The sequence below is a fragment of the Cervus canadensis genome, chromosome 19 (assembly GCF_019320065.1).
Source record: "Cervus canadensis isolate Bull #8, Minnesota chromosome 19, ASM1932006v1, whole genome shotgun sequence".
Classification (NCBI taxonomy): Eukaryota; Metazoa; Chordata; class Mammalia; order Artiodactyla; family Cervidae; genus Cervus; species Cervus canadensis.
Window position 1 is genome coordinate 44,011,091 of NC_057404.1, and position 20,359 is coordinate 44,031,449.

A 20,359-nucleotide genomic window follows, 5' to 3' on the forward strand; every position below is an offset into this window, starting at 1 on the left:
ACACCATAGTTCAAAAGCATCAATTCTTCAGCACTCAGCTTTCCTCACAGTCCAACTCTCACATCCATACGTGACCACTGGAAAAACCATAGCCTTGACAGACAAAGGTCTGCCTAAGACCTTTGTTGGCAAAGTAATGTCTCTGCTTTTTAATATGCTATCTAGGTTACCTAAATCAAATCTCTTATGATTATACAGTGGAACTGACAAACAGATTCAAGAGATTAGATCTGATAGACAGAGTGCCTAAAGAACTCCAGACGGAGGTTTGTGACATTGTACAGAAGGCAGTAGTGATCATGACCATCCCCAAGAAAAAGAAACACAAAAAGGCAAAATGGTTGTCTGAGGAGGCCTTACGAATAGCTGAGAAAAGGCAAGAAGTGAAAGGCAAAGGAGAAAAGGAAAGATATGCCCATCTGAATGCAGAGTTCCAGAGAATATCAAGGAGAGATAAGAAAGCCTTCCTCAGTGATCAATGCAAAGAAATAAAGGAAAACAATAGAATGGGAAAAACTAGAGATCTCTTCAAGAAAATTAGAGATACCAAGGGAACATTTCATGCAAAGATGGGGACAATAAAGGATGGTATGGACCTAACAGAAGCAGAATATATTAAGAAGAGGTGGCAAGAATATACAGAAGAACTACACAGAAAAAGATTTTAATGACCCATATAACCATAATGGTGTGATCACTCACCTTGAGCCAGACAGCCTGGAGTGCGAAGTCAAGTGGGCCTTAGGAAACATCACTGTGAACAAAGCTAGTGGAGGTGATGGAATTCCAGCTCAGCTATTTCAAATTCTAAAAGATGATGCTGTGAAAGTGCTGCACTCAATATGCCAGCAAATTTGGAAAACTCAGCAGTGGCTACAGGACTGGAAAAGGTCAGTTTTCATTCCAATCCCAAGGAAAGTCAATGCCAAAGAATGCTCAAACTACGGCACAATTGCATTCATCTCACACACTAGCGAAGTAATACTCAACATTCTCCAAGTGAGGCTTCAACAATATGTGAACCAAGAACTTCCAGATGTTCAAGCTGGATTTTGAAAAGGCAGAGGAACCAGAGATCAAGTTGCCAACATCCATTGGATCATTGAAAAAGCAAGAGAGTTCCAGAAAAAATCTACTTCTGTTTTATTGACTATGCCAAACCCTTTGACTGTGTGGATCACAACAAACTGTGGGAAATTCTTAAAGAGATGGAAATACCAGATCACCTGACCTGCCTTCTGAGAAATCTGTATGCAAGTCAGGAAGCTAGACATAGAACAACAGACTGGTTCCAAATTGGGAAAGGAGTATGTCAAGGCTGTACATTGTCACCCTGCTTATTTAACTGACATGCACAGTACGTAATGCAAAATGCCAGGCTGGATGAAGCACAAGCTGGAATCAAGATTACCAGGAGAAACATCAATAACCTCAGATATGCAGATGACACCACTCTTACGGCAGAAAGCGAAGAGGAACTGATGAGCCTCTTGATGAAAGTAAAAGAGGAGAGTGAAAAAGCTGCGTTAAACTCAACATTCAGAAAACTAAGATCATGGCATCCAGTCCCATCACTTCATGGAAAATAAATGGGGAAACAATGGAAACAGTGACAGTCTTTATTTTCTTGGGCTACAAAATCACTGCAGACAGTGACTACAGCCATGAAATTAAAAGACACATTTTTCTTGGAAAAAAAGGTATCACAAATCTAGACAGCATATTAAAAAGCAGAGGCATTACTTTGCCAACAAAGGTCCATCTAGTCAAAGCTATGGTTTTTTTCAGTAGTCATATATGGATGTGAGAGTTGGACCATAAAGAAACCTGAGTGCTGAAGAATTGATGCTTTTGAACTGTGGTGTTGGAGAAGACACTTGAGAGTCCCTTGGACTGCAAGGAGATCCAATCAGTCCATCCTAAAGGAGATCAGTCCCGGGTGTTCATTGCAAGGACTGATGCTGAAGCTGAAACTCCAATACTTTGGCCACCTGATGTGAAGAACTACTCATTGGGAACGACCCTGATGCTGGGAAAGATTGAAGGCAGAGGAGAAGGGGTTACATAGGATAAGATGGTTGGATGGCATCATCGACTCAAAGGACATGAGTTTGAGCAAGCTCTGGGAGTTTGTGATGGACAGGGAGTCCTGGCGTGCTCCTTCCATGGGATCGCAAAAAGTCAGACATGACTGAGCAACTGAACTGAACTGAGGGCAATATGGAAATTATAAAAGCCACACACACATACACCAACTTTGAAAGGTATCCATTTTCATAGAAGGAAAGCATATCTAGCCTAATACTGAAAGGATGATATTGACTTAAATATGAACTCAAATTTACCAGGACTTAACAAAGCACATCTGCCTTAGTATGGTCAGGAACGATCTGAAGTCCCGAGTTCCTAGTCTGTTTGTGTGTTTGCTTTGTGTGTGTGTAGGTGTGTCTGTAAGTGTCCTAAACTGCTGCAAATTTCTGTCAAGAGAACCGATCGACAAGAGGAAAGTGAGCAATTCTTTTATTTTAATTTTCCTTTAGCCATGGACTTTATTATTTGAATATTTGTAACTATTATTCTATATACAAATTTCAATTTCTTACAAAACTATATATTCCATATTGTTAGATCACATCACTCTCCATTTTATGCCACACTTCCATCAAGAAGTGTTTCCCCAAATCATCATGTACCTGATTGTGTGTTCTTGTTGATCAGTTGCTAAGTTTTATCCAACTCTTTGAGATGCTATGGATCGTAGCCTGCCAGGCTCCTCTGTCCATGAAATTTCCCAGGCAAGAAAACTGCAGTGGGTTGTCATTTCCTTCTCCAGAGCAATTCTTTTAATACGCTAGCATGCACAGGCTCCTACATACAGAATACTTAAGACAAATAGTACCTTGTATTGAATGCTGCTTGAAAATTGCACTAGCTTTTGCCACAGTCCTGCTGTGTGGGACTAGCCGACTACATGTGCCCTTCTATCCTGTTCTATACATTAAGAACTGGAAAAGAGAAGAAGAATCACAGTGTGTAATTGGACAAACATCAAAGCCACATTTGCCTTGAGTTATTTTCCTTCCTGATTCTCTCATTCAGATCAGGCAGCCCACATGCCACCACATAAAAGGGTAAAAGGCAATGTCAAATGCTATGGAACTGTTAAGCTCCTCGGTAGCTAAGGCCAAAATGTTGCAGCTAGAGAGGCATTTATGGGATGTGGGTTTTTTAATGACTTTTTTTTTAAAAAAAGATCTCTTACTGAAACTAAAAACAGTCTTTTTTTTTTTGCAATCTACATTTTTAAAAATATTGAAAGGCAAAGATATTATAACTTCTGAAATGTTTACTTTGAATTATAATCTTATGCAAACATCAAAGACAGTATTAAAGTGACAAGAATCATAGATTGTTCCACCAGAGTCTCCCTCAAAGTATCTGATCCAAGTCCCATGTTCTAAAGCAAGAAAAATATCCCTATTATAAATTTACCTCCAGAAATAACCTTCTTTATCTTAATTATTTAAACTCTTCTATATGCTTAGAAGTAGTCTGACCAGCTATTTCTACCTTTGCATTGCAGGATTTTAATCAATCTCAAAAGTTTTATAAGTTATTTTGTTTGTTAAGGCTTTTATTTTTTAAATTATTGAAGAAACACTGCAAAACATAGAAAATCAAAATGAAGACACTAAGAACTACTGTTAGTCACATTCCAAAGTGAACTACTTTAACGTGACATGAGTCCCTCACTTCCCTGCCATTTTTTTCCTCTATACAGACACATGTTGACTTAAATTGGACAGCTATATATTTCCTGTATGTCAACCTGCTACCTCTTCATCAGTACATCATGGACATCTCTCTATGTCAGTAAATATAAATCCATATTGCTCTATGACTACAAAATATTCTATTTGATGTATGTACCATAATTTAGTTTACCAAACTCTTACAGATATTTGAATTGTGTCTGTCTTGCAGATTGCCTTTGTGTGTTCTTTCTTACATAAAATTTTGAACAACAGTTTATTTTCTTTCGATGAATTTCTAAAATTGGAATTTCTAGATCAAAGGGCTTTTGACACTTATTGCCAGATAATTTAAGAGAAGTTGAACTAATTTATAGTCCTACTACTATATATGAGTTGCCCATTTATCTACTACTTGCTAGCACTAGATAAAATATTTGGATCCTTACAACTTATGGCAATATCATAGGCCAAAAATAGCATCGTAATGTTTTAATTACCATTAAAAATGATCTTGAGCATTTTTATGTGTCTAACCATTTGTATTTCACCACTAATGAATTATCATTTTTATTGATTATTCACTTTTTTTGAGGTGTTTGTCTTTTTCTGAAATATTGATAATGGCTCTTTAGTGAGAGTATTATCCATTTTTCTATCTTATGTACTATAAATAATTTTCCTTCTTATTACTTGACTTTTAACATAGTATATACTTGCTTCTGTTTATGCTTTTATCTGTACAATTTTACAGAGCTAAATTTTAAAATACATTGATCATGTTTTTTCTACTGTAGCTTTTGGATTTTGTACCTCACTTAGAAACTTCAAGTTTGTTTTTAAACCGTAATCCCATGTTTTCACCAAAGGTCTTGTATAGTTTCATTTTTAACATTTAAATTTTTAATCTGGAAATTATTTTGCTATAAAGAATTAATTTTTACTCTTCTATATGGTTAGCTAATTATCACAATACCCAATATCAAGTAGTTCCTTTTTTCTACTGAGTAGCAATGTCACATTTACCATGCACTTAATTCCCATACATTCCTGTATTTATTTCTTGATTTTCTATTTTGTGCTTGATTTTCATATGTCCATAGCAAATTGCTTTCATTTTTGTAGTTTTATATTTTGATATCAGGCATAACTAATCTCTGGGCTTCCCTGGTAGTACAGTGGTAAGTAATCCACCTGCCAATGTAGGAAATGTGGGTTTGATCCCTGGGTCAAGAAGATCTCCTGGAGAAGGATATAGCAATCGATTCCAGTTTTCTTGCCTGGAGAACCCCACGGACAGAAGAGCCTGGTGGGCTACAATCTATCGGACCTCTAAGAGTTGGACATGACTTAGCAACTAAACACACACACACACATACAACTAATCTCAGCTTAGTATTCTTCCTTTTCAAAATTTTCTTGAATAGTCTTGCATGTTTCCTTCTTTAAAAACATTCTCTTTTGTTAAAATTATATCTACTCATGGCTTAAAAGGGCTTCCCTCGTGGCTAAGATGGTAAGGAATCTGCCTACAATCCAGGAGACCTGGTTCGATCCCTGGGTCAGGAAGGTCCCCTGGAGAAGGGAATGGCAACCCACTCCAGTATTCTTGCCTAAATTCCATTGACAGAGGAGCCTGGTGGGCTACAGTCCATGGTGTAGCAAAGAGTCAGACATGAATGAGTGACTAACACACACATGGTTTGAAAAGCCCAATAGTTATAAAAGTTTTAAGAAAAATAGTAGTCTACTGTATAGCACAGAGAACTATATTTAATCCCCTTGGATAAACCATAATGGGGAAAAAATATAAAAAGAATGTATATATGTATATAATTGAGTCACTTTGCTATACAGCAGAAATTAACACAATGCTGTAAATTATACTTCAATAAAAAAGTTAGTTAACTAAAAAAAGAAAAGAAAAGGAGTAATCCTTTCCACCTTACCCTAAATGCTCCTCACCAGAACACAAGTATATTCACACCTTTTAGTTGACTATTTTGGTATTTATCTTCATGACTCTAAAAACACATTTGACTCCCCCTTATTATGTATTGACTTCTCTCTATGGAAAACAAGAATTTATTTTTCTTCCCTAGCTGATCTCCACTATACACACACACACACACACACACACACACACACACACACATCCTTCTCATCTCTCCATTCTCCCTATGGAGTTACATTATAATTTGGATAAGAGCAATAATTAGTGTTTGAATTGTTATACCTGAGTAAATTTCTTTTCAGAGATAAACCTTGGAATAAACAAATACTTATTTTGCTGGGAATTAACTATTATCTTTTTCCCCTTTAATTTTCTTTGTGGTAATCATTAATGCCGAACTCACAGCTAATCATCTTGAAGTGAGTCTGATGAAATTTGTAGGCTATCCATTTCATCTCTCTATAAAAGCCTTTCCCAGAGACTTCTGACCTATTGAGTTTGGACAAATTACACTGGACATCACTAACTCCCCTTGCCTGGAAAACTCCAAGGACAGAGGAACCTGGTGGGCTATAGTCCATGAGCTCGCAAAGAGTCAGACACAGCAGAGCAACTGAGCGCATACATACAAACTGCCATCACCTAGTTTCTCTTTGCCTCTTTCCTGTTTTCAGTAGAGGACATCCTTCAATAGTTTCCTCTGTTCATCAAAGAATACATGGGAAGAAAATTTTAAGAACGTTTACATCCAAAAGCTCTTTATTTTACCCTCACACTTGACTTATATAGTGTGATTTGGAATAGAAGTCTAAATTGAAAATCATTCATCTTCAGAATATATAGGTAATTCATCATTTCTAACTTTCTAACTGCTTAGCTTACACATTTCTCTGAAGGACTGTAGGCTTTTCTCTTTGTCCCTGATAATTTGAAGTTTTAATAATTCCGAGGTGTGAGTCAGTTTCATTCACTGTGCTGTGACCCCAGCAAGTTCTTTCAATGCGCTAACTTATTTTCATTGAATTATCTTACAGATGAGTTCCTTCCCATATGTTCCCTGTTCTCTCTCTCTGGGACTTATTATTTTGATATTGGACCTTTTAGGCTGATCCTCTAATTTTCTTATATTTTCTTCCATTTTTGTATTTTTGCTCTTCTCTCTAGAAAGTTCTTGAACATTTTCTCCACACTTACAAGTTTTTATTTCTGCTACTATCCTTTTAGTTTCCAAGAGCTCTTCCTTAATCCTCCAAATGATCTCCCATATTTGTATAGCACCCTAAGGATTATGCTGTTTCTTAAAGAGGTTTTCAACTGGTTCTTCTTATGATAAAACCCACACCTCCCTCCCTTTACTTCCATATATTTTCAAGGACTCTAGTTAATGAAACTTTGGAGGAGTGATGAAATAACTACTTCATATTACTGGTTCTTTCTGGTCTGCTATGTCAATTACCATTTGCTCATCTCCTTTAAATCATCTAAGATTTGCTAGTAGTTCTGTATTTATTTTCAAAGCTATTTTAAAATTATGACAAGTGCTATTTGTTTATTATTGTGCAGCAATATATAGTTTCCTCTAAAGTTGACTTATGATGTTTTTAAAGGAGAGTAAATGGAAAAAAATTCAATAGCAGTATGGATGGTTTGTAGCTTCTGTAAATTAAATATTAAATTTAGGATTCTTGTGGCCATAAAATAGAGGAAATTCAAAGTAGGATGATCAATAATTACATGATTAGTTTTCCTTTCATTTTCTCCTTCAAATTAAGAAATGTAGATACATCTCAGTGTTGAATCTGATTTTTTGTTTTCATCATAGTTTTTACATTTGCTAAGTATCACTTTAATTTTCATTGTGCAACTGTTTTCTTATACTTGATGCAAAACTTTTTATAGCAAAACTGGATGCTTCTAAAACAAAGCCAGCTGTGTTTACTTGACTTTGTAATGTTTCGATAATAATTTGTAATGAGATTAGTGTAGCTACTTTTGCTACTAAATATTTGCCAAAGTGTTCATGATAATGTAAAGGAATATGAAACAGAATTACAATTTAATAACTACCTTAGTTTTCAGGACAACAGGTATGGGGAATTGTTATGCATTTGATTACTTTCTAGGGGGTAGGCATGTGATAATTGGCTGCTTGGTTGAGAAAGTTATATCACATATAAGACTCATCTGCCTTGCATAGCTGTCAGACTCAGTCTTACTGGGAGGGATTAGACGGGGTGAGAATTGTGGCATTGAATGCCTGGAGCATCATTATCTAGTAATACATTCTATCTTTTCTACCACACTGCTTGTCTGTGTAACACACGGATCAGAGCATCATCGCTCATCACCTGGGCAACTGTCCAAAGGGCTTATCTTAAGACAAAGGTGTCTGGGAGATTTCTCATTTTTGAGAAAAACTTTTTTTAGTATTCACATTTGTGATGCTTTTAAGAGAAACAGTTATTATTTATAATTGTTATTACTGTCATTTGAAACCTGAAAGGGAGAGAATAGAACTTTGATGCCAAAGTGAAGTTGCTCAGTCATGTCCGACTCTTTGCGACCCCATGGACTGTAGCCCACCAGGCTCCTCAGTCCATGGAATTTTCCAGGTAAGAGTACTGGAGTGGGTTGCCATTGCCTTCTCCAGGGGATCTTCCCGACCCAGGGATCGAACCCGGGTCTCCCGCATTGCAGGCAGACGCTTTACCGTCTGAGCCACCAAAAGTAGTGATTAGATTTGGACAGAAAGGAAGGGCCTAGGTTGGGTTTTTGATGGATGCTGATAAGGAAAGAAGGAGAGCAGCTGAAAGATACAAGTACATTCTTTAATATATCTGGGGATTTATTTTTTGTAATTAAAAGTTTTAAAATATGTGTATAACAATAGACTACACTGATAAACTATCTTAATAAAATTGACTTTATTTGACTGAACTGTTTGATTACATCTACATTTTGATAACATTTTCAGTGATTTTAGAAGATTAAATAAACTAATACTGGGCCATGCTGTGTTGTTCAGTTGTGTCCAACTCTTTGTGACCCCATAGACTGTAGCCCAGGCAAGAATACTGGAGTGGGTTGCCATGCCCTCCTCCAGAGGATCATCCCAACCCAGAGATCAAACCCAGGTCTCCCACATTGCAGGTAGATTCTTTACCATCTGAGCCACCAGGGAAACTCAAACTAATATTGGTGATAGTAAAAAGAAAAACTCAGAAGAAATCTGATCATATTCATAAGGATAATATGATTTTTTCTAGTCAAGTTAGTACCTTCCATATTCCTGACTTGTTCTTATTTAAGGAAATACTTTCTACTTAAGTGTCTAAACTGTTGTATTATTGAAGAAGTTATATTTAAGATACGTAAGGATGCTGTACTTCAGCATTGATATACCAGTTAGGAAATATGTTTTTAGTTATTATTTTTTTAGTATTCATAAAAGATTTATATATTTTCCCATCCAATTTCCAATCCAGTCCTCTTGGAAACCAATAACATCTCTTTCTTCTTCTCTTTCTTTCCCTCATTTCCTCTTTCCAGCCTGTCTCCTTACCTCCCTTCCTTTGTAGATTTGGTGCATATGAGTAGAAAGTGCAAGATAAATCATACTAAAGCAACTGTCTCTCAATAAAGGGGGCTAGAATGTATTGATACAACAGAGAAAAGACAGTGTCCTCAGCAAGCGGTGCTGGGAAAGTTGGATAGCCATATGTAAATCAGTGAAGTTAAAACACACCCTTATACCATATGGGCTTCCCTGGTAGCACAGAGGGTAAAACATCTGCCTGCAATGTGGGAGACCTGGGTTCGATCCCCGGGTTGGGGAGATCCCCTGGAGAAGGAAATGGCAACCTACTCCAGTACTCTTGCCTGGAAAATGGAGGAGCCTGGTAAGCTACAGTCCATGGGATCACAAAGACTAACAGGCGACTGAGCAACTTCACTTCTCATACCATATACAAAAATAAACTCAAAATGGCTTAAAGACTTAAGTATAAGACAAGACACCCTAAAACTCCCAGAAAAGAACATAGGCAAAACATTCTCTGATGTAAATAGTACCAATGTTTCTTAGGTCAATCTCCCGAGGCAGTAGAAATAAAAGTAAAAATAAACAAATGAGATCTTATCAAACTTATAACCTTTGAAAACCATAACCAGGAAAAGAAACCATAAGCAAAATGAAAAGACAACCTATGGAATGGAAGAAAATATTCACGAATGATGGGACGGACAAGGGCTTAATTTCCAAGATATACTAATAGCTCACGCAACTCAACAACAACAACCAAAAAACCAAACAAACCAATTTTTTTAAATGGGCAGAAGATTTAAATATACATTTCTCTAAAGAAGACATATAGATGGCCAATAGACACATGAAAAGATGCTCAACATTACTAATTACTAGAGAAAAAGAAATCAAAACTAATGAGGTACTCTCTCACACCAGCCAAAATGGCCATCATTAAAAAGTCTACAAATAATAAATGATGTAGAGAGTGTGGAGAAAAGGAAAGCCTCTCACACTGTTGGTGGGAATGTAAATTGGTGCAGCCACTGTGGAAACAGTATGGAGGTTCCTCAGAAAACTAAAGATAGAGTTGCCATAGGATCTAGCAATCCCATTCCTGGGCAAATATCCAGACAAAACTGTAATTTGAAAAGATACATGCTCTCCTATGTTTATAACAGCACTATTTACAATAGGCAAGATGTAGAAACAACTTAAATGTCCATCAACATATGAATGAAGAAGACACTATATATATATATATAAGACACTATATGTATATATATACACACACACACACACTGAGACACTATATATATATATACACACACACACACTGAGACACTATATATATATATATACACACACACACACTGAGACACTATATATATATATACACACACACACACACACTGAGACACTATATATATATATATACACACACACACACTGAGACACTATATATATATATATACACACACACACACTGAGACACTATATATATATATATACACACACACACACTGAGACACTATATATGTATATATACACACACACACACTGAGACACTATATATATATATATATACATATATATATATATATATACACACACACACAGTGAGTAATGGAATATCAATCAGCCATAAAAATGAAATAATGCCATTTGCAGCTACATGGATGAATCTAGAGATTATCATACTACATGAAGTAAGTCAGAAAGACAAAGACAAATACCATATGATATCCTTATATGTGTCTAAAACATGACCCAAATGAACTTAACTATGAAATAGAAACAGACTCACAGACTCATAGAGAACAGACTTGTCAACGGGGAGGAGAGCATAGGAAGGGAAAGACTGAGGGTCTGGGGCTGGCAGAGGCAAACTACTATATACAGGATGGATAAACAACAAGGTCCTACTGTGTAACACCGCAACTCTATTCAATGTCCTATGATAAACTATAATGGAAAAGAATATGAAAAAGAATATATATGTATAACTGAGTCACTGTTGTACAGTAAAAATTAACACAACACTGTAAATCAACTATACTTCAAGAAATTTTAAGTTAATAAAAAGCAATTCTTTACTCCCTTGTAAACCTTTAATATTTATTTTGGTTTTCCTTTAAAAAATATTGTCTTCTGGTTTGATTCAGTGTTTGTCTCTATGGATACCAATTATTTTCTCAACATGTGAATAAAACTCAGTCATTTATTCAGGACTACTGTGCAAGTTTTTTGGGGGAAAAAAGTTCAATGTAAAATAACAGCACATTACAGAAAATGGAAGTAATCTATCACTTCAAGCTACAAATATTCATTGAGAGAATATTACATGTCATGTTGGATATAAAATAGTGACAGAGAAATTGAATATAAACTGGTCAATAGAGAAAAAAGACAATTCCAGATAGTGCTAAGTGCTATAATGAAAATGAGCACATGTGACAGAGTGACTGATGTGTGTGTGTGTGTGTGTATGTGTACCATATTTGCACTTACATGTGATAAATTTCCTTAGTTTCTGATTTATCAAATGAAGAGTTCAAATAGATGATCTCTGGGGTGTCTTCATTTCTTTTCTAGTGATGTAACTTTTCTAATTTTGTTCCAAGTTTTTAGATCCATTTCACCATTTCAATTATGTAGTCTATTGTCCACCCACAAAGTACTTGAAAAATAATAATTGAAGAATGAAACATTCACCCATCAGAATTTGAAAGCCATGTCTGTCTGTATTCTCTGTCTTCTAAATAAAAATCTAAAGGAAAACCAATGAGTATATCTTTCCATCAGAAGGGACTCAAAATACAATTTTCATCCATGTTCCACATACAGGGTCTGTTTTTTTGTCTCTTTGCATAAAGAGACTTTTAAAAACCACTGATTTAGGGCTGAAAAAAAAATGAATACAGTGGGTTGGACAATGGATGTCCAGTGAACAATGGCATGATCAAGTTTGTAGCTCCTTCTTTTCCTGTAAACTTCTTGGCTAGTGGGAATGGCTCTAGGCTCATCTCAGAAGCTCTGAAGGGGAGAGCCAGGGGTGAGTGCTCACTTTTGTGTAACCATTTGAAGATCTGTGGGCTAAGAGGAATTCCACATGGAAAGTCAATGTGTACTAGTAATGATCAGTGATAGTGATGGCATTAATAATATCTAGAGAAGTATTGTATTTATTATAAATCTCTTTTGGGGACTGTGGTAGAACCTCTAAAACACTGTAAGTTCAACTTCTCAATTTGGTAGAAGAAAGAAAACAAACTTTGTGTTTAGATTTTTAAAGGATGACTTTATTTTCCTCACTTAATAATCTCAAAAATACCATCAAGAAAATGCACTTTTCTTCATTGTCATGGGAAAATGCAGTCTGAAATTGTTTCCCACTACTATTGTAAAGCCTGTTATTTAAAAAACCTGTAAGTGGAACATAGCTGGAAATCATGTTTTCAGTCCTTTTAGGTGGACAAATATACTTGTTTTCTTTTAAATTTGGTTAGAAGTAGACTCTTTCAGCCTTGCTTCTTTCTGTCACCTATTGCCGTTGCTTCATTTAGAAATTGAACATAGCCAAATCAGAGAAGAAAAGGGTGAAAATCATCTTCAGGATTAATCATTAAAAAATCACAAAAATAAAAAGGAGTTAATAAGACAAATGTTTGTGAAACTGATACAATATATCTCTATTGCAGAGGCAAACCAAACTTGCTGGACATGGGCTCTTTGATGATCAAGCCAATTCAGCGAGTGATGAAGTACCCTCTATTACTGTATGAACTCTGGAATTCCACCCCTGCCTCTCACCCAGACTTCCGAGCACTGGAACATGCCTATGCTGCAGTGAAACACATTAATGTAAACATTAATGAACTTAAGAGACGAAAAGATTTAGGTAAGAGGAGATATGATGAAGTGGGAGTTTTCCAGGGTTGGAATCTCCTGTTTATGTTTTGGAGGATCAGAATGTCTCAGGAGTTCCAGCAGGTGCAGTGATAATGATCATTTGATATCTAGAGTTAGAGGCCAGGGAGGAGAGGATGGTTTTGCTTTCTAGCTAGGTTCAGAAGAAGCCCACTAGGCACAAACATTGACAACTTTTCATCAGACAGCCCTACAATCAACCTCTTTTGACCATCGCATGCCTGGTGACATATTACGGGCTGAAGAAACCTACAGCATATGATCCTCCTGATCTTGGTGTTATATACGGTAGGAGAAATGGCCAGGTAGTTGGGAGCAGTGAATAGCTAGAGCTGAAAAACGGTGGTGAGAAAGGTGGATACAGGTAAGACGACCCGGCTAAACAGGCTTATTTGGTTCTGAAACACAAAGAATGGGTATTTTTGGCAATAATTGCTCCAAGAAGGGAGCAAGTATATTGCTTTCTCAGATTAACAAATTATTGTTAACTATTCATTAACTAAGAGGTCAAGTGTTAGTCGCTCAGTCGTGTCCAACTTTTTGCGACGACATGAACTATAGCCCACCGGGCTCCTCTGTCCATGGGACTTCCCAGGCAAAAACACTAGAGCAGGTTGCCATTTCCTACTTCAGGGGATCTTCCCAATCCAGGGATCGAACATGGGTCTCCCACATTGCCAGCAGATGCTTGACCATCTGAGCCACCAGGGAAGCCCAGCTAAGAGGTAAGATTCACCTCTCAAGAAGAATGTAGATTTTAAAACAGGAAGCACAATTAGACGGCTTCTATCATCTCAGAGCTAGCAGTGCATTGGGGTAGACCCTGGGTCCTCTCTCAATGTGATTTGTGTCCATAAATTCTTAATTGGCTTTGTAGCTCTAACTCTAAATCTCAGTTCAACAATTAGAGCAATGGTAGAACTGTGGAGCTAATTGATCCAACCACTGTGTTTATTCTTATTGCCTTTATTTTCTAATTTTTATTTTAAAAATTGTACGTATTTGTGTTAATAAATTGTAACTATAAAGAAGAGCATAGAGTGAAAAGGGAAAGTTGTAGAACAAAACATGCCATAAAAAAATAGACCATAGACAAAGGATTACTATCTAGGATATATAACTATTGATACTAAATAAATAATAAAAACATTCTAATACAAAAAATGTTAATAATAAAAATGAACAACTCACAGAAAAAGACAATACATTTTTAAATGCTAAGATCCACTAGTAACCAGGGAAATGCAAATTAAAAACATAATGACAAGTGTTTCCAGCCCATCAGATTGGCAATGAGATTTTTAGTGAATAATGTTAAGGGCTGAATATTAGTTTGCAGGTAAGAATGTAAATCCTAAAGGAAATCAGTCCTGAATATTCATTGGAAGGACTGATACTGAAGCTGAAACTGCAATACTTTGGCTACCTGATGCGAAGAACTGACTCAATGGAAAAGACCCTGATGCTGGGAAAGATTGAAAGGAGGAGATGAAGATGAGATGGTTGGATGGCATCACCAACTCAATGGACATGAGTTTGAGTAAGCTCCGGTAGTTGGTGATGGACAGAGAAGCCTGGTGTCCTGCAATCTGTGGGGCTGCAAAGAGTCTGACACGACTGAGCGACTGAATTGAACTGAACAGAATGATGTGAATTGGAATCACCACTTTGGAGAACAATTTGATAATACTTACTAAGTTGAAAATGCACACACCCAAGACACAGAAAATCAGTTTCTAGATATTTGAGAAACTGGCTCACATGCTCTTGGAGAAGTATACAAATAACTAGCATTGTTCATAATTAGCAAAATTATGAATTATTAATTGAAAATTATGAACTAGCAAATAACTAGCTAGTTCATAACTAGCAAAAGGAAAACAAAGAAAGAAATAAACAAGCAAACAAAGAAAATGGAGGGTGACTTCCATATTAATTCAGATAGATAAACTATGTATTATAAACTATGATACCATAAGAACATAAAATTAAAGTACATGTATCAGTTGGATAAATCTTGAAAACACAATGCTGAGTGTTTTTTAAAAAGTAACCTAGTAAGTGACAGAAGAATGAATGTGATATGGTACTGTTTTTAGAAAGATTGAAAATATTCAAAATAATACTATATGGTTTATGACTACATACCTACAAAGTAAAGGTATGAAAATAAATACAGATATAATAGAGCCCATAATTAAGGATCACCATTTCCTTTAGGGATCAAAGATGGGGATCAGAGAAGCTCAACTATTATGTGATTGCTTTTAAATAAAAAGGTTGGAAACAAGGCAAAATGTGAAGGTTTGATAAAGCTGGGAGATGGACAATAGCTGTTATATTATATTAACTTTGCTGTTTGCTTAATCTTCAAATTTCAAAGTTTTAATGAGGAAAATTTTTCTCCTTTCATGGTTCTAGTTTGCATAGCTAACATTTTAGTAAGTTTTCTTCAGAATTTCTATGTCTTTTTTTTTCTATTTTCTTTCATCTCTCTCTCTCTTCTCCTTCTTCCCTTCCTTCTGCAACATGTAAGACACTACTGTTTTCTGGGTCTTTCAAAAAACTTAATTGTATATCAAGAACAATTTTCAAGTTAATATGGTCTTCTTTTAAATGGCTCCATAGTATTCCATTTAAAAATGTGTCATAATTTATTAAACTATACCTCTATGGATAAACTTTTAGATTGTTTCCAATATTCTGCTGTTAGGAAAAATGCTCTAGCAAATAAAATCTTGTAGGCTTGATGATGGGAAGTATATTTCTCTACATGGACTTCCTGGTCATAGATTATTTTTATATTTAAGGTTCTGCCAAATTATTCTCTACAAAAACTATATTGATTTACTCTTCATCAACAGTGTATTAGCATGCCACTCTCACCACATCCTTACCAAAGCTGAAGGTTGGGGATATTTAACATTTTGAACAATATGAGAGGGAAAATAATTTTAAAGATAAAAAAGTAAAGCTCAGAGGGATGGCTCAACTTACCTTAACTCTCTCAGCTAGTGGAGACAATTGTAGGGTGGATATGAGGTCTTATGTTGGCTGCAGTTGTCTTTCCACTAGTTAGGTCTTGATGCTTCATTCTGGAGATCCCAAATAACAAGTGTAGTATCTAAGAAGAGAGAAAAGAGCTTATTATCCCCCCCAGTATCAGGAATTTCTCTAATGTGGGAGGTAAATGCAGTTGGGCTTTGAGGAACTCAAGTCCTAGGACAATTTCTGAAGGTCAGTGGGGTTGGCAGCTGGAGCTGTGATGGGGCAGAGCGACTGGAGCATAAGCCGAGATTATTTTTAAATACTTATTTTTTTTAATTTTAATTATTAAATTTTATTTTATTTTAAATAAATAAATTTTATTTTAATTATTCTTAAATACTTTGGATGAAACACACACTGTCTGTACCACATGTGTTCATATATGTTTCACCTTCTTCCATTTCAGTCCTGAAATACAAGAAGAATGATGAGGAAGAATCACTTAAAGATAAATTGTCTAAACTAAATATTCATTCAATTAGCAAGAAATCAAAAAGAGTGACAAATCATCTAAAGATTCTGACAAGAGGAGAATCACAGGTAATTTTTCTTCTTGGGCCACATACATTTTCCTGGGCAACACGAACGCTGATACTTTTGTGAGATTTCCTTTTATTGTTATCAGAGCTGTTTCTGGAACACTTCGACAATCAAGGTAACTGCCCAATGCTGTTCCTTTTTTCTCTCTCTCCCCCTCCCTACCTCCTTCTTGTAGGATATTTCTTTGGGTGGTGGTGGAGGGGGGTAGTTTTGACTCTATTTTAGCTGTGGTGCTTCCATTCATGAAGAGGACAAAGGAGAGATAAGGACAGGACAGGGATCAACAAAGAATGCCCCAGGAGTCCTGATACCATCAATTAGCACATGAAAGAAAGTGAAGTTGCTCCTCAGTTCAGTTCAGTTCAGTCGTGTCAGACTCTTTGCGACCCCATGAATAGCAGCATGCCAGGCCTCCCTGTCCATCATAAACTCCCGGAGTTTACTCAAACTCATGCCCATTGAGTTGGTGATGCCATCCAGCTATCTCATCCTCTGTCGTCCCCTTCTCCTCCTGCCCCCAATCCCTCCCAGCATCAGGGTCTTTTCCAATGAGTCAACTCTTCTCATGAGGTGGCCAAAGTATTGAAGTTTCAGCTTCAGCATCAGTCCTTCCAATGAACACCCAAGACTTATCTCCTTCAGGATGGACTGGCTGGATCTCCTTGCAGTCCAAGGGACTCTCAAGAGTCTTCTCCAACACCACAGTTCAAAAGCATCAATTTTTCAGCGCTTCACAGTCCAACTCTCACATCCATACATGACCACTGGAAAAACCATAGCCTTGACCAGACGGACCTTTGTTGGCAAAGTAATGACTCTGCTTTTTAATGTGCTGTCTAGGTTGGTCATCACTTTCCTTCCAAGGAGTAAGCGTCTTTTAATTTCATGGCTGCAGTCACCATCTGCAGTGATTTTGGAGCCCAAAAAAATAAAGTCTGACACTGTTTCCACTGTCTCCCCATCTATTTCCCATGAGGTGATGGGGCCAGATGCCATGATCTTAGTTTTCTGAATGTTGAGCTTTAAGCCAACTTTTTCACTCTCCTCTTTCACTTTCATCAAGAGGCTTTTTAGTTCCTCTTCACTTTCTGCCATAAGGGTGGTGTCATCTGCATATCTGAGGTTATTGATATTTCTCCCAGCAATCTTAATTCCAGCTTGTGCTTCTTCCAGCCCAGTGTTTCTCATGATGTACTCTGCATATAAGTTAAATAAGCAGGGTGACAATATACAGCCTTGACGTATTCCTTTTCCTATTTGGTTGCTCCTCAGTCACGTCCAAGTCTTTGCAACCCCATGGACTGTAGCCTGTTAGGCTCCTCTGTCCATGGGATTTTACAGACAAGAGTACTAGAGTGGATTGCCATTTCCTTCTCCAGGGGATCTATCCCGACCCAGGGATCGAACCTGGGTCTCCCGCATTGCAGGCAGACTCTTCACTGTCTGAGCCACCAGGGAATCCCAATTAGCACATAATCTCACCCAAGGCAATGCCCTCCTTTCATCGCTGTCTCCTTTCTGCTTTCTAAAACCTCATTTCTTTTAGTAACCTTTGTGTTCATCTTATATTTACACCTATAGTGTTTAGAGGCCTATCTTAGTGTAATTTTTCCTAACTATTATCCCTTTCCTCTTCCCCTACCGCCAGGAGACATTATATTCCTGGGTAACTCTTTGGTGTCATCCTGAACACTTTCATCTCAATCCCTAATAAACAATTAATGGATTTGTTATAGCCACGCTTTCCGGGAAACAAACTCACTCAGAAGGACAATGCAGATAGTGGAGTGCAGTTTATTACACCGACGGGCCCAAGGCAGAGTCTCCTCTTAGCCAAGGGCCCCGACCAGCATTTGTGAAAATCTTTTATACCCCATGTGTACGTGTCCAAACCCACCACCCCAATCCCTTGATGCTTATAAAGGAAGGGTAAATACAATCACAATAACCCCATCATTCAAGTGTTATGTGTTCAAACAGTTAATAATCAATAAGCCCACGGTTACATTCCAACCAGTTAATAACCGATAAGCCTGTGCTTACATTCTGACAGATAGTGTCCGGAGGCAGGGGTGATTAGTGTCTGTTTTCTCTTAAGTGATGAGTAACCTGGATATGATCTTCAAGGTTCCCCTGTCCGGAGGGGGTCTTATCCTTCCATTGTCGTTCCCACAGGCACTAAGCAGAGAGTTCAGAGTCCACTGGAGAGGTGGCCGAGCACAATCAGCACAGACAGGCCTGAGATGGAGTCCAGGCCCTATGAATTTCTTCTTCAGATTAGCAAAGCCTCTCAAACTTTAACGTGCATAAGAATGACCTGAGGAACTTGCCAAAAGATAGATTCCTGGGTTCCACCTGGTTCAAACGTGCAACCTCAAAGTTTGTATTTTTACAAAGACTCCAGATACTTTTAAGCTAATTGATCTGGAAATTGAAAATCACAAGATAGAAAGGTCAAGGCCCAGAAGTGGTAATACAGTGGGCCTCTAACCAAAAGCAGGCAGAACAGTTCTTAGGATACTAGATAGTACTTCCCGCCCACCCCCCCTTTCCTGTGCCTGATTTCATTCTTCATTATGTTAGCATCTCTAACAAAATTTTTACTTTAAACTAGAGGCAACTGGTTCAACTCTGACTCTTCTTATCTACCTCACTGTTTGGCTGCTGTGGTCTTTTTTCTTTTCATTAAGTCTTTGCAGCTTTCAGACCACTAAGCTAGAAGTGGCCTCTTCTCTTCTGAATGCCTGACACACTTACTCAGGGTATCCCAGCCTTGGCACTGTTAGTATTGGCAGGCGTCAGCACAGAAATTAAGAGCAAAGCTTCTGAAGTCATTCAGACCTGGGTTTGAACCTCACTTCTACCACTTAATAAATACTTGTCTTTCGGTGCATAAATTCAGTGTAACCATCTGTAAATTATAGTAGGGGATTATAGTAGGACCTAAGGCAGGAAGTGGTTGTGAGGATTCAATTGTTGGGGGAGTGTGTAATTTCCTCAGTTCAGTCTTGCCACAACAAAGATTTGACATGGCAGACCAGTGTTACAGCTCAGTTACAGCTCAGAGTTTTCTTTGGCAAACAAAGGATAGTACACCCTCAAGCATGCGGGCAGGCTGACCCTAAAGGAGAGGTGTCTATCCCTCTTGGCTTCCCCTTTTTATATGTTTGTCTACTCCGCCCTTTGAGCCTGCCCTATGCAAATTGGGCTGGCCGAGAAGGGGGCCTGTTTATTTCACCTGAGGTTCTCACTCCTGTCCTCGGGTTTTCTTTTGTTCCATTTTTGCAGGATTTTTTCCTCTCTTTGTCTTTTAGCCACTGCCATTTAGGACTTCTTTTTCCTATTCTAACTACCTAACACAATGAAATGATACGTATTTTAAAAAGTACTTAACATAATGTGTAAGCATTCAATACATTGGCTATCATCATCACTATCTTATTTTGCATATAAAATACTATTATTTACCTTTTAACAAGCAGACTTCTTACTCCCTTGCGGGTAAAACTTCTTTATGCATAATGTATTAATCATATCTTATACTTCCTGTATTTTATGATGTTTTGCCATCTTAAAAAAGCTTGCAGGCCAAAGAAAACACCTCTGGTAGGG

General features: G+C 37.2%; 1 protein-coding gene across 1 annotated transcript in view; it reads left to right on the plus strand.

The window, feature by feature from the left end:
* ARHGEF38 (Rho guanine nucleotide exchange factor 38) overlaps positions 1 to 20,359 on the plus strand; it is a 138,989-nt gene that overhangs the window by 94,871 nt on the left and 23,759 nt on the right. Inside the window, exons 6-7 of the mRNA XM_043438302.1 lie at positions 12,931 to 13,130; positions 16,614 to 16,747. Coding sequence (XP_043294237.1) covers positions 12,931 to 13,130; positions 16,614 to 16,747 — 334 coding nt within the window. The remainder of the gene's footprint in view (positions 1 to 12,930; positions 13,131 to 16,613; positions 16,748 to 20,359) is intronic.